Source organism: Alosa sapidissima, chromosome 22 (genome assembly GCF_018492685.1).
Source record: "Alosa sapidissima isolate fAloSap1 chromosome 22, fAloSap1.pri, whole genome shotgun sequence".
Lineage (NCBI taxonomy): Eukaryota > Metazoa > Chordata > Actinopteri > Clupeiformes > Clupeidae > Alosa > Alosa sapidissima.
This window is the reverse complement of record NC_055978.1, coordinates 7855090-7869000: the sequence shown is the minus strand read 5'-3', so window position 1 is coordinate 7869000 and position 13911 is coordinate 7855090. Positions and strand designations below refer to the sequence as shown.

The 13911-nt window shown below is 45.2% G+C and overlaps 2 protein-coding genes across 3 annotated transcripts in view; one reads left to right on the top strand and one right to left on the bottom strand.

Moving 5' to 3' along the window:
- Positions 1-72: 72 nt before the first annotated feature.
- On the bottom strand, positions 73-7864 carry LOC121697290 (PARP1 binding protein). Its single transcript, XM_042078752.1, has 8 exons — positions 7729-7864; positions 7348-7502; positions 6466-6699; positions 5601-5714; positions 3415-3585; positions 3133-3287; positions 1785-1962; positions 73-258 (listed from the first exon to the last, which is right to left on the bottom strand). Exons 2-8 carry the CDS (start codon positions 7495-7497, stop codon positions 73-75), a joined length of 1188 nt encoding a protein of 395 aa, XP_041934686.1. The 5' UTR covers positions 7498-7502; positions 7729-7864.
- Positions 7865-8273: 409 nt separating this feature from the next.
- nup37 (nucleoporin 37) overlaps positions 8274-13911 on the top strand; it is an 18275-nt gene continuing 12637 nt past the window's right edge. Inside the window, exons 1-3 of one of the 2 annotated variants that reach the window (XM_042079449.1) lie at positions 8274-8357; positions 9323-9741; positions 10101-10225. In XM_042079449.1, the coding sequence (XP_041935383.1) occupies positions 9577-9741; positions 10101-10225 (290 nt within the window). In that variant the 5' untranslated portion in view covers positions 8274-8357; positions 9323-9576. Of the gene's footprint in view, positions 8358-8620; positions 8702-9322; positions 9742-10100; positions 10226-13911 lie in introns of those variants that run through there. The other variant, XM_042079448.1, reaches the window with a different exon arrangement.

The window sequence follows — 13911 nt, the reverse complement described above, 5'->3', positions numbered from 1 at the left end:
GTTTCATATGATTTCATTGAGCTAATTTGCGATTTTATATGATTTTTTATTATTGTTCGTTGGCACTGTTACTCACTTGTAAAGACTGAGAAGGGAAGTTCCCTCTGCTCCACTGAGCACTGATTGGTCATCAGTGAGCAGTTCTGCCTTGTTCCTGCAGGTCGGCGCCAGAGCCTCCTCATCCAGCAGATTCATGAGCACCTTGACCGTGTCCCGGCCGATGTAAGCTGTCGCATGGTTGATGGCGTATGCTCTAGGCTGGAAGGGAATAGAGAGAACAAGAAACAGAAAACATGTTACAGGGTCCTATGAATACAATTAGTGCAAAAATGTTTCAGATAGATAGCGGTGTTAAAACTAAATGCTCCAGACTGAGCTATCGGAACTCCCCCTATTACTGTCGGTCCCGTATTTCCGCCGTCTTGCGTGTATGTGTCACTTAATATCCATTTCTATACAAACCAAGACAGCGGATTCCTAAAGAAAAGCAAGCACCCACACCATAGGTGTATCTAAATGAGCTATGTACCTAAAATGACATTTTACCGTGACTCGAAGAGCTGTAAACAGTGTTGTAAGGCTGCGTGTACACATCCGCTTGGAGCTCCAGTGGAATTTTAATTTCATGACGAGAATTCTCGGTCTAACCGTTCATGTGCCATTGAAACGGCGTAAATAGGCGACCCATCAGGCCAGCACTATAACTCTGAGCGTGGTAAACAAAATCGGATATTTCAGGCAGTAAATGCTCCTGTTAAGAACCAAACCAGATTTTGTTCAAATCTACACACCTATGGCTACTGAAAAATGTAAGGTTCATTTAGCAAATGTTATTTTGAAGTGTTAAAAAACATTGTTGGTCATAATTGGGGGTGTTACTAAAACAGGATTTAGGCCTGTTTTCTGTTTAATCTGCATGCACTTGCTGCACAGTGCTTACTGCACACAGACTCTGGTGCATCTTTATCTGTGCTGTATCAGTACACTATTCCATTGCATTACTTGTCATGTAGTCCCTTTTAGATCTCTTATACAGAGCGATGTACAGTGATCTTAACAACTGGGACCCCTTAAGTTACTTTATTTACATTTAACCCAGGGACAGACAGACAGAGACAGACAGACAGACCGAGACACGGCTGTTCAATCACTCAATCTTTTTTTCAACTTTATCTGCAACGCTCATTTTGACTAATGTAGTGTTTACATACTGGAGATTGCTTTGAACAAAAACAACATCTGCTATATACCAGGTCTAATTCAAGACTCTTTTCCTCAGTGGTTCCATGCTGGTGGAATGAGTTGCCCAGTGCTCTCCGTTCCTGTGGTAGTTTTGGGTCGTTTAAGAGGGGTCTAAAGACATTCCTGTTCAACATGCACTTAGTTCTTTAAGCGCTTCTTATGCGTTATGGTTTGTATAATATTGTTTTATTTCCATTAGGCTGTTTAATTAATTTGACATTAGTGTTTATTATTGATATTCTCCTTAATATAGTCTTACCATGTCATTGTTTTTTTATATTATTGATTGAATGTACACTATTGTTTATTATTGTCTATTCCCCTCATTTTCATTGCTTATTTTATTAGGCTATTTATTGAATTGACGTTTATTATTGCCATTCTCCTTATTATAGTTTGACCAACATTCTAATCTGTTCCCTGTTATTTGTTAAATATTATGTTGATTTTTTGTATTTGTGTGTCGCTTTGGACAAAGGCGTCTGCAAAGTCCCATAACCATACCACAGACATAAAGAAGTGTTAACTGTAGTGCAAAGTACCCTGGCAGGGCTGATGCCCATTGTGAGAGCCGACTGCTGGTGAGCGCTATGGATCTGACTGATGCGTTCCTTGAGCGCCTTCGCCGCGTCATCCACCGCCGTATAGACGGGGTCTCCACTGCTGCAACCCTTCAGGAGAGCCGTACGCATGCGGGCCACAAGCTTAGCTCCGGCCACACTGTAACACACACGCGCACAAACACACACACGCGCATGAGCACACATAGATATGGCCCATAGACAAAGGTATATGCGCACACATAGTATAAAGCAACTAAAACTAATTACTTCCCCAGTAATTAGCCCATGCTGATTCAAATGACTTTGTTTGTGCCATACTTTATCAATTGCAGAATAGGAACAGTGCGTTCTTGCACAATACTTCACACACCCACACACAAACACATTGTTGTTCGTGTGGTTTTCTTTTGCATTGCCAGATGTTGCAAGGCTCAGGAAGCATCTTGAATGTTTTCAGGTTATAGCGCTACAATCACGTTCGATCAAGGAAATACCCTCTTGTTTGGCACTCAAAAAAAAAAAAAATCAAGATTTAGGCAATCACATCAGGGGAAAAGCTGAAATGACCTTGTGCTTTTGAGCATCGTGTACCACTTTGATGTAGGCCAGATAAACTGGTCTCAACATTTGAATGCCATCATGATCATTCAAGCAGACGTCATTAGGACCTTCTTTTTTCTTTTTAAAGAGGTAGGTCTACACCATTTTTTTTTTTCCTAAAGCGAGGTCGAAAAACAGATTTCGAGACAAATGGTTCAGGTCTGGTAAAATGGCAAAGGGCACTGTGTCTTGAATGCATTATACGCAAACAAATGAGGATAAAAGCCACATCAATAAGGCAGAACAGAACACAGATTTGTAAGATCCATCTGTTTCTAATATCCATGGACGAATAGGCCGTAGTGTTTACTTGTGTGCAGCAATATCCAATAACGGTGGTAATCATCATTGTGATGATGGGAAATGGAAATGGCCAATTAGCACTTCATTTGGCTGTTGGAGTGAGTGCAATGGCAGTGAGCCAAGCTTATTGTCTTATTGATTATAGACCTCTGAAGTTTTCCTACAAAAGGACCCAAAGCAGCTGCCATCTTTACCCAAATAATATGATGCCCGGATCTCCATATATGGGTAAACATGGCACCCGGAACTCCATACATGGGTAAAGACGGCCGCTTTTGGGTCCTGTTTGTAGGTGAACTTAAGAGGTCTATGGCAGTCTGACCTGACACTCAATGGTGATGCACTCGGTCACAATTGAATGATTGTCAATTGAAAATGGTGATGCATTTGATGAAATGGTAATTCAGCACAGGTTTGTGGGTACCTGGGTTCCGGGGACTCTCCCAGCAGCTCCTCCAGCTGGTCAGTGAAGTGGACAAACTCACACAGGCCCTTCAGGTGCCTCCTAAGTGGGTCGGACTCAGCAGGGGCATAACCTTTACCGCCCAGCTGAATTGCCCGCACAAAGGAGGTCACGGCCTGTGACACAGACACAGACACACACAGAGTTAACACACAGACACAGACTCCTAGAGAATGAGTCATAACCGGTAGGAATGGTAAATAGATATGAAAGGGTGAATTACTGACAAAATCCCTGCATTACCAGGAACAGGGAGGTTTGACTGTTCCGAGCCGCGTGCTTGATGTCTGTGAAGGCTGTGCGTCCAAGAGCACGGCAGGGACTGTCCAACACGTTGGCCAGAGACAGGTCATTCTTGGAATTGACCAGAAGGCCCAGGTAGGAACAGAACACTCTCCTCGCCACCCTCCGCATCTGGAACCATCAGATAATAGAAACATTCCAAATAAACAAACGCTTCTAAGGATTGCCCCAGCAACGCAGGGCGTCACAGAGAGCGAGAGAGTGAGCTCAGCCTCACAGCAGTTCTCCTGAACTTCGTTGCCCCCGGTAACGGTAGCAATCGGCTTAGCGAATCGTAAATCACAGGAAGGACTTTGCAGCCATACCCGGGTCCAGAGAGCTAAAGCTACATTGTACTGTGCTTTGAAACATCCGCTCGGTAATCGAATTCACATTACCCTCTTAAATCTGTGTGATACGATTTAATGCTCCTGTTAATAAGAGACGGGAGTGATCCCAGACGTGGGGGGGGGGGGGGAGCGAGAGAGAGAGAAGGAGTTATAGAGTGGGAATAGAAGAGAGACTGGAGCAAGAGGTAGAGAATAAGTGAGGGAATTAAAAAAAGAGGACAAAAAGAGAGAAGGTGGGAGAGGGGAAAAAGAAAGTGAAAGAGATAGAGTAACCAGGAAAAGAGAGAGAGAGAGAGAGAGAGAGAGAGAGAGAGAGAGAGAGAGAGAGAGAGAGAGAGAGAGAGAGAGAGAGAGAGAGAGAGAGAGAGAGAGAGAGAGAGAGAGAGAGAGAGAGAGAGAGAGGATGGCTCTCTTTGCCAGATTAGGAAACCGTAGAGGGAACACGCTGAGCGCAACTCGGGTTGCTCAACAACACCCTCGGCCAACACCGCCGTCTCACGCCGAACAAACCACCTTCTGTTCGGCCGTGAATATCTGGAGAGGAGAGGACGGAGAGGTCTCCAGAGCTGCTGTTACCCAATCCGGACCTCTAACTCATACCTGGCCCAAGCAACACACACCCCAACCCACCTTGGCCCCCTCTCCTGGGGAGATGGCTGACTAGCTGGAGCTACTGACTAGAGGTGTGTGTGTGTGTGTGTGTTCTGTTCCCACAGCTGTAAATGGTAAATGTGTGAATTATTTTCCCTTAACATTTGTTCCTTCACTGTTTAGCTTGTTTACTTCAGGGGAGGAGGTGGACACTGGTTGGAGACCACACACGCCCTCCATCATATGTAAAACTCAATTCAATCTAATTGAAGTCATGGTATGCAATATTCTATATCTAAAATTGAGATTGTTACATTTCAAAATTTCTCGCAAAAAAACTCTGACTCTCTTGGCTACTGTTCGATCTGTACAGGTAACGCATGATATGATGAACAGCTTAAGAGAAAGAAATACATCTTGGAGAAAGCTTTAGTGTCTGCTGAAATGCTACTCTTTGAGCAGTTTGCAATAGCTTGTTTAATTGTTCAAAACAAACAAAACAAAAACCTGGTGTGATGCCTACAAACGTAAATGTATGTGACCTTGTATGGTGACCCGATTGGAGACCCTACCACTGCTGTATACCAGCTGATGCCTTTACCTTTGGAGTGGGCGGCCTGGGCTGGCTGGAAGGAGTGGAGGGGGCAATGGGCCGGTGACCCTACCACTGCTCCAACCCAACCCCAACCCCTTTAGTTAAGACTTAGATGTGCTCTAAGCGGTATCGGGTAACGTCACTTCTGTTGACGTTCAAACAAAACAGAGAGCTAGCTCGCTTCTCCCTCCCCCTCCCTCCCGGACAATTTAAACTCTCCTAAACGCGCATTTCGTCCGTGACAGGCTGGAACAGTTTGTTATGTCCAGCCTGGACCAAGTTGTTTTTGTTGCCGTTTTTGGAGCCTGGGCTGTCCAGAGACCGCATTTTTTTTTTTTCAATGTATTCAGGGCACAGGCAGCTAGGCGGATGATATTTAAGACTTAACTGAATACAACATCTGGTTTAATACTTTTTAACAGCCTAAAATTGAGATTATTAAACTCTACCAGCTAGTGGCTGTCGTTAGAGCTGTACCCGTGCAGTGCAGGGCCTGGGCTGGGCTGGCTGGCTTGAGGAGGGGGTTAAACCAGAGACTGCCGAGTGGAGGGACTTGCCTAAAAGGACTTTGGTTAAACTCTAGCGGGTAGTGGCTGGCGTTAGAGCCGTACCTGTGCAGTGCAGGGCCTGGGCTGGCTAGAGGAGGGGGTGGACGGGCAAGGGGGGATGGAGCTCCTCTCCTCTGAGCCGTCTGGAGAACCCAGGAGGAACTGCAGCAGCTGGGTCTGGAGGGAGAGGGAGAGAAAGGTCGAGGGAGTCAGGAGATAGACGTTTAGGAAATGGAGTAGTAAAAAATGACTCCAACACACACACACACACAAACACACACTGTAGTACTACTGGGTAAACATAGGCCCATCGTGAGGAATTTGTAGAAACTTGTGATGGGTGCCAGGAATCCACACACACACACAAAATCAAGAAGACACACACAGAGAGTTGTTCACACATCTAATCTAAACAGAATCTAATCTAAACATGAGGCAGACATTAAGCAGTTCTACAATGTTGGTAAGCTTCAGGATGCGCGCGCCCCCCCCCCACACACACACAAACAGATCAACACAAATACACACACACACTGGGGGTGAGTGGCTGCACAGGGTCAATATTCTGTGTGCGGAGTAGCATCTATCAAGTCTGTTCCATGACTTGCATTCCATGGTACAATGTACCGACCAATGATTTTTAGAGCAGCTGCATAGCGTTCAAGAATCTTTTACTTTTTTGGAACGGGAGATGAATAAATGGGAATTGAAGTTGGGTTACTCAAGCAAGCAGTAAAGCTAATAACCAGTACACCAATTCTGCATACAAATATCTGTATTAATGTATTTGGGCAAGTCATTGCTCAACTGCTACAACAAAATTCCCTGGTATTCCATGACGTTGCCCCCAAAATGATAAGAAAGAAAGTCCAGAAATGTCATGACCCGTGGGAACCCTACACGCACACAGTCAAGGACACACACTCACTGGGGTGAATAGCTCCTCAGGGTCAGTATCCAGCCTGAGCTGTTTATACATGAAGTAGACATCGATCAGGTCCACAGTGTTGGTGCGCTTCATGAAGCACTCATACTCTCGCCGCACAAGCTCGTAGTTTTCCGGGCGCGGTGACCCGCCGTCGGGTAGCTGGAGACGGTCGAGCAGCAAGCTCTTCCAGCACAGGAGGACGTCGCTCAGGGCAACGCCAAATTCTCCACTCTCCTGTCAAGCAGAGGGAGAGGGAGAGAGAGAGAGAAAGAGACCCATAAGGACAGATTAGAAGGTACAGGGCTAAATGTACTAAACCATATTTATGTATAAAGCAATGGCCTCATAAGTTCATTGTATTAATGCCTCTTGGAGGGCAGTTAGCGGATAAATGTGTTCAAATAGATGTAAGGTATGCATGGCCGCTGCAAGAAATGTTGGGCCCTTATCTCTGTACAGGGCCCTTGGAATTAGCCTGGGTGTTCCCATGCTGCCTTGCGCGCGATTTGATTTCACGCTGCTAAGGCAGCCTGGAGACCATGGAGCAAATTTTCGCCTGAGATAGGGAACCAATCACAGAACAGGGGGGAAAGCAAGACGATGATGAGCTATGCACAGACGCATTTGATAGACATCCGTGGCACCCAATAAACGGATCCGGGCATTTTTTTCAAATACGAGAAAATGAACGTTTGGTTCCCAGACCACGTCTCATTGAGAAGTGGTGGTGCTAGCCAGGCTACCTTGGAATCGCCCTAGGTCCCATACCCTAATTTGGTGTTCTGAGAATCAATCGTTTCAAGTGAATAATTTTAGCCAGCCAAGCTACGTTTCAATTCAGGTGCACAGAGGAGATTGGTAAAGACGGGAGAAAATGGCTACCTGTTTGTTCACTTCAGCCATAGTGAGTTGTAGGGACATAAGCATCTCGTCTGAACCTCGAATGGTCGTCCTCTCCGATTCCAGAATTCGGTGGCATTCTCTCCTGAAGATTCTAAGCATAGTCTTCAAGTTCTCCTCGAGACTCGCCATTGTATCTACATTGTTGCATAAATAAAGTAAATGCTGATTATACATTCATTCACGTTCATGTTCTAACTTATAACACTAATGCGTTGAAAACTGCAAGTTCAGTTGAAAGATATTGGTTGTCTAACATTTTGACTATGCTAACTTATGTGCTACCGTTGTTGTTCCTGAGTTTTTACAACGCTAACTATGCCTCCTTACATAGAAACAACGACCTCTGGGAAGACAAATTACCTCGGAAGTCTGATTACAATTCTTCAAGAAATGTGAAATGCAGCCTTTACCATACCAAGACCAACCAACCCTAGTCAATCAGCGTGCCGTGTAACAAGGGGCAAACTTGTTTTGAAAATTTAAAACTCCAGAAAACCGCTCCGTGTCCAATTATGTGGTGTCTTGCACATGACGCTCAATCGCGTCAGTAGCCACACCTCCTTACATCTGCTTTGAAATGCGTTGAAACAAATACAAATAAAAATCGTTCATGAATTAGAAACGGTTCAGTGTTTAACTCAAAAGTTCTTAGATGTACAAAATACATTCATTTCTATTGCCTTGTTCATTGATATGATTTCATCTTAGTTCTTTCTTGGCATGATCATGCCCTCATCGTTGATGTTTTCGTCCTGCATTTGAGATTTTGAAGAGAAAAATGAGATTTAGTGTATGGTTTTATATATATATATATATATATATATATATATATTGTGGATTCGTAAAGAATATTTCACTATTTACACACGTTTACTGTGGGCTACCAGAGAATGTTAACCCAAACACGGTAACCCAAACCGGATCTGACGTTGTCGTCTGTCCGAAATTTGAAGTACCGGTACATGCACTGCCTGGAAAGCATGCTTTAGGTATGGTGCCCTGTCAATATGGTTCAATATGTCACTGTTAAGACCACCAGACTTGGTGTTATTAAGTATGAAGCAGAGGTTACGGACCTTCATTTAATGTGCATAGCTGTTTATGCTAGAAGATGCTTTTGCGTGCTTTATTTTAGCCAGTTAGCTCGCTAGCATTTGTTAAGCAAATGATAACATTGTTGAGTCTGAAGCCACAGTTGAATTTACATCTCCTAGCAGCAGGTGGATAACACAACTAGCGGCTTAACTCAATATAAGGACATTTCATGTCCCGTTGGTCTTTGGCTAATCATTTCAAGAACTAATTTGAACTATAAGTGCCGCACAACTAAAGAGTAGGTAACGTTAGCCAGATAGCTTTGCTACCTGGACATCGCTAACATTTGTCAAGTGTTTGTTAGTTGCAGTTTGGTCGTGTTCACTTAGTTAATGAGTTAGATATATTGACACATCTGATACTACCAACGTAGAGGCATTATATACCTCTGGTGTATCAGAGGGTGCAACTCTTTCTCCAAAGTGGACGTTTCCACTGTCAACGTTATTCTCTGTCATACGGTGGCAGCTAGACCCACAGTAACATACTGTAGCCTACATGCCTAAGTCAAAAGCTGTCTGTCTTCCATATCGGAATGCATGAGATGAATGTTATTTGTGGATTTATATGGATAAGTGAGGCTAATCAGTGGTAGCCCCGTACGTGAATATTGCAAAAGAGCATTAAGTCTATTTCTTTTGACACATACTGAAAGTTTTTTGTACTTTAACATGTGCCTGACCCACAATGTTTTTCCAAGTGGAACCTGAGCCTATTCCTCTTATTGCCCATTGCATATGTGTCATGTTTCTACCCCTCATAGCCATAAGCTCTATAGATAAATCAACATATGCTTGCTTTTTAATCTAATTTAACACAGACGTGGGAAATGTTGTCATTCTCGCTTCTTTTGTTACAGGTTCTGATGTCTTTTTATTGAACTGTTGAGAACGCACAACACCAGCAGTTTCGAGTTGGTCCTCTCATGGTGGAAAAGCTTACTAACTTTATACTGCTACCAGTGGAGGCCTAGCCTATAACCAACTCTTTCACATCCACCAGTAAAACCAGATCACCATCTTCCACTGCTCCCACTAGAGCTACTGGTGCATTTGGATCTGTACTGTGGACCAGTGAGTGTTTGGCGGGTAAATTCTTTGGACTGAATTGGAGATGGGAGGAGGCGTGGAGGGGGGCAACCGCGGCCCGAGCTACACAGTGACGTGCGAGGACTACGTGCACGTGGTGGAGTTCAGTCCCTTTGAGTCGGGATCGGCTGGCTCGCTGCTTGCCTACGGGGGAAACTTGTTTGTGGTAGTGGCAGTGTGTCGCTTCCAGGTGAGAACACGCTCTCTCCTGAGAGAAGGTGTGTGTGTGTGTAGCTTAGGTTGACTATAAGGTGATGAAGGAGCTTGTGCAACTCCTGTGAGGTTGTAGTTAAAAGTATACATAATATACAGAAGTGTGTGCTGTGCATGTATGTGTTCATACAAATTTGCCCAACCACTCTCTTGTGACGATAGCTTGGGAAAAAGTAAAGTACATAAAATAGAATAATTTCAAGATACAGTAAGAGTGCATTTGATTAAAAGAACACAAACTCAACTGTATGAACGTCCCGTCGTCATGTTCAGTCTTACAGTCTCACTGTTGATGCTGAGGACCCTGAAAACTCATTGTCTGTCTGCTTGCCTCAGGAGGAGGACTTGGAGGTGGAGGGCCTGGAGTTTGACACCCTGCGCGTGTTCCATCACGGGGTACGCATCGACACTCTGGCCTGGAGCCCTGAGTCACGTCTGGACAAATTGCCCCAGGTCATCAGGTGAGTTATATCTGGACAGGTGTGTGTGTGTGTCTGTGTGTGTGTGTGTGTGTGTGTGTTCACATCAATTTGCCCAACCACTCTCTTGTGGGAGTAGTTTGTTCCTCCCCACAAAGAGTGGGCATGTTAAAAAGAAAGGTCAACATAAGAGATGAGCTCTGAAGAGACTCCTCATGATTGCTGAATATGGCAAAGCTAGATATGACCGATTGTTTAGGGAGTGCAGATGGCATTAGTGTTTATTTCACACACATGCTGCTGTTCCTTACACTTCCTGTTTGGAGTAAACAACAGCAGCAGAAATCAAAGCAGGAGCATCTTTCTCCTCTTCTCCCTTCTAATCTACTCATTTGGCTGACAATCTTAACTGAACTGACTGAACTTAACTTTAAGCTAAGCTTCCAAAGCGACTTACGTACGGCAGTTCTTAAAAGGGGCAGTTTCCCCAGAGCTGGTCGTGGTTAAAGGAGAATTCCGGTGTGATATTGACCTAAAGGGTATTGAAACATGATACCGAGTGTGAACGTATGTCTCATAGCCCATCTCGGCTTGTCCCCTGCACTCCAAAATCTGGCGCTAGTTAGCCAATGCTACCAACAGCTTTTTCAATAGTGGTGCTTCGGCATCGGGCTAGCCATGCAAATAAATCACTGTTTTACACCCATTTACGAGGCTCAATGTATCTCCACACTTCATTGGTAGACTTCCGAGGGCCCTGACATTTAAAACGAGACATTGAGAACTTTGAAAAAGCACTGGTAGTTTACTTACAAGACGATTTATACAGACAGTATCTTCACGAAGTTTACCGTTTGCAGCCATCTTGAATTTAGTCACGATAAGTCGAGCAACGAGTAAGAATGAACAGCTATGATAAGGGATCAGATTCCAAAAATAATTCAGTGGAAATGCATGGATTCCAGTTGCTGCTACTGGAAGAAACTGGAATCCATGCATTTCCACTGAATTATTTTTCTTATTCTTATTCTTATTATTTTCTGAATTAATTATTCTTTCTTTGTGACGCACTTTGGTCTTAAATGTGCTATATAAATTAAACTTATTTACTTACTTGCGTACTTGCTCAAGGGCATTCCTTCAACTTTTTTGGCTACCGTTTGCTAGCCCCGGTTCCTTAGCCACTATGCTATCACCGCTCCCCTGGTGATGGCAATGCCTCTTTGCTGGGAACTGGAGTCAGGCCCTGGGTGTGTGTGGGTGTGCACGCGTGCGTTTCTGTCCCCTCCTCTCCATCGTTGTCGTTGTCGTCATCCTCCTCCTCCACCTCCTCTCCTCCCCCTTCAGGACTTGCTGTTTCCCTCATTGCTGTGCTGCCTGTAATTAGAGGAGTCAAGGGTTCATTCTGCTTTACACGTCTGTCTCAGTCCCAAAACCTCTGCACACACACACAGCAGTCTCGCATCTCAAGTGGTGCTCTACTGTAAACAAAGGTTACTGTCACTGTGAAATGTATTGCACATTATGGAAAGGAATAGAGGAGTCTACCTTGTGCTTTATTTGTGTGAGAAACAGTTAATCTTCGTCGGGGCAAAAAACAGCAACAGCAACCCCTGATGCTCTGCTTGAACTGGGTCAGGGTATGACGTTAACATCGAGGTGGCGAGATTTGCGACTGATGGTGGGAAAGCAAATGTTGCGTTTTTATTCTGGCAGCATGAAGCCCCGACCATTTTCACCTGTAATCTTGAATATTGCCTTGTGTCGTCCTGGCTTGATAGTGGGTTTGTGGCTAATCTGGCCTTTGGCCCTCGTTAATCATTACTTCTTTCTTTCTTTCTTTCTTTCTTTCTTTCTTTCTTTCTTTCTTTCTTTCTTTCTTTCTTTCTGTCTGTCTGTCTTTCTTTTTGTCCGGACGTTTCCGGCTACTGTCTCACCTTCACCTTCTCACCCCACACCTGCACACACTTTCATTTAATTTATTTATAAGGACAGCGCACATTAATCATCATTTCTCTATGTGTCTGTGTTAGCCAGCTGGCTAATTTTCAACTGTAGTCCCCTTGGCAAGATGTAGTAATAATCATTAATCGACTTGGCCAGTTAATGGTTATTACAACGGTGGTTATTACGACTCACTGTCTCTCTACCATCCTACACCTCTGCACTCATTTATTCATTCATTCATACATTCCCTCTTGTAAGTTGCCCCATTCCTGTCATTTATCCACTCATTCACTTTTTCCTTTCTTTTCTCTTTTCCATCATTCCTTTATTCATTTGTTCCTTTCTTCCTTCCTTCCTTGCTTCCCTTTTTACCCTCATTCTCTCTGCGCTGTGTACTCGTGACCTCTGGAGGTCATTCCAGGTGTTTGTGGGTCAGTTGTGCCGTTGCCAGGGTTCCGTTCTGCCTCACTGGCCATTGCTGGCCTCCCACAGGGCCCGTTTCCCCTGGCGACGGCGATGCTTCCTGGCTGGGTAGCGGGGTCCGGACCTGGCTCTGTGTGCGCGTGTGTGTGCGCGTGTGTGTGTGTGTGTGTGTGCGTGTGTGTGTGTGTGTGTGCGTGTGTGTGTGTGTGTGTAGTTTTGGGGTGCAGGGTCGATGGGAGCCCCTGAGCGATGACGTGGGTGTGTGCGTGCGTGATGACGCTGGTGGGCCTCCGAGACGTTCCAGTGCTCCGCCTGTGCTTCCTCCTCGGGTTTCGCGCGGACTACTGCAGCGCGGGGCGACCAAACGACCCCCACACCTGCCAGAAAAAGCACCAATCTCTGGTTCCCGCGAGGGGGGGAGGAGGGGGGGTGGGGAGAGGGAGGCAGAGGGGAGAAGTTAAGGGAAGGTGGAGAGGGCTGGAGACATCGAGGGAGGGTGGGAGTGAGAGGTAAGGGAACAGGGGAAAAATTGAGTGAAAAGGGGCTTGGGGAAAGATGGAGGGATGGAAAAGAGGGGAAGCGGGGGTAGAGGGAGAGAGAGGTGGAAGGTTAAGAGGGAAAGGGGGCAGATAGCTACAGAGAGGGAAAGGCGAGAGAGTGAAAGAGAGAGAGGAAAGGAAAAGAAGTAGAAAGGAAGGAAGAATGAGATGGAGAAGGAGAGGAAGGTGTCGGGAGGAGGAATAGAGTCAGGTGGAGATAAAGGAGTGAGAGTTGAGGTGAAAAGGTAGGCACATCTAGGGCGCGTTTCCCATGATATTTCACCGTCCTGTTTACGTTACAGGTTATCCTAACAGCATCCGAGCGACTGTTGTGTAGCGTTGAACCTCCAAGAATAAATAAAGGTTGACTGACTGACTGAATGAATGAATGAATGCTCTCTGTCCCGACTGAATTCGTTAAATATGCCCTTCATGCCCCAATGCGAGCGACAGAAAGAAAATAGAGACGCATGGGGCATCAAAAGAGACAGGGCGACAATAATAGAGACGGGCCGTCAAAAGAGACAGGGCGACAAAAGAGACAGGACGACAACAGTTCTGCTCTCAATATTAACGCTCACTTGCATCACATGGATTTGGGGTTACTCTCACTTTCATGTTTCCTGCCTAATTGCAGTAAATACAAAAGACACAGAGTCAGAGACTTGGACAGGTGGTCTAAAAGTTGTAATAAATTAGTCCGAAAATATCAAAGAGACAGAGGAGACAGAGCTGTCCAGAGCTTCTGTTTACTCCGCCATTTTGCCAGCGGGACAATCACCCTTCCTCCGAGGGCCTCAGTTCGGTCCGACAGTGGGA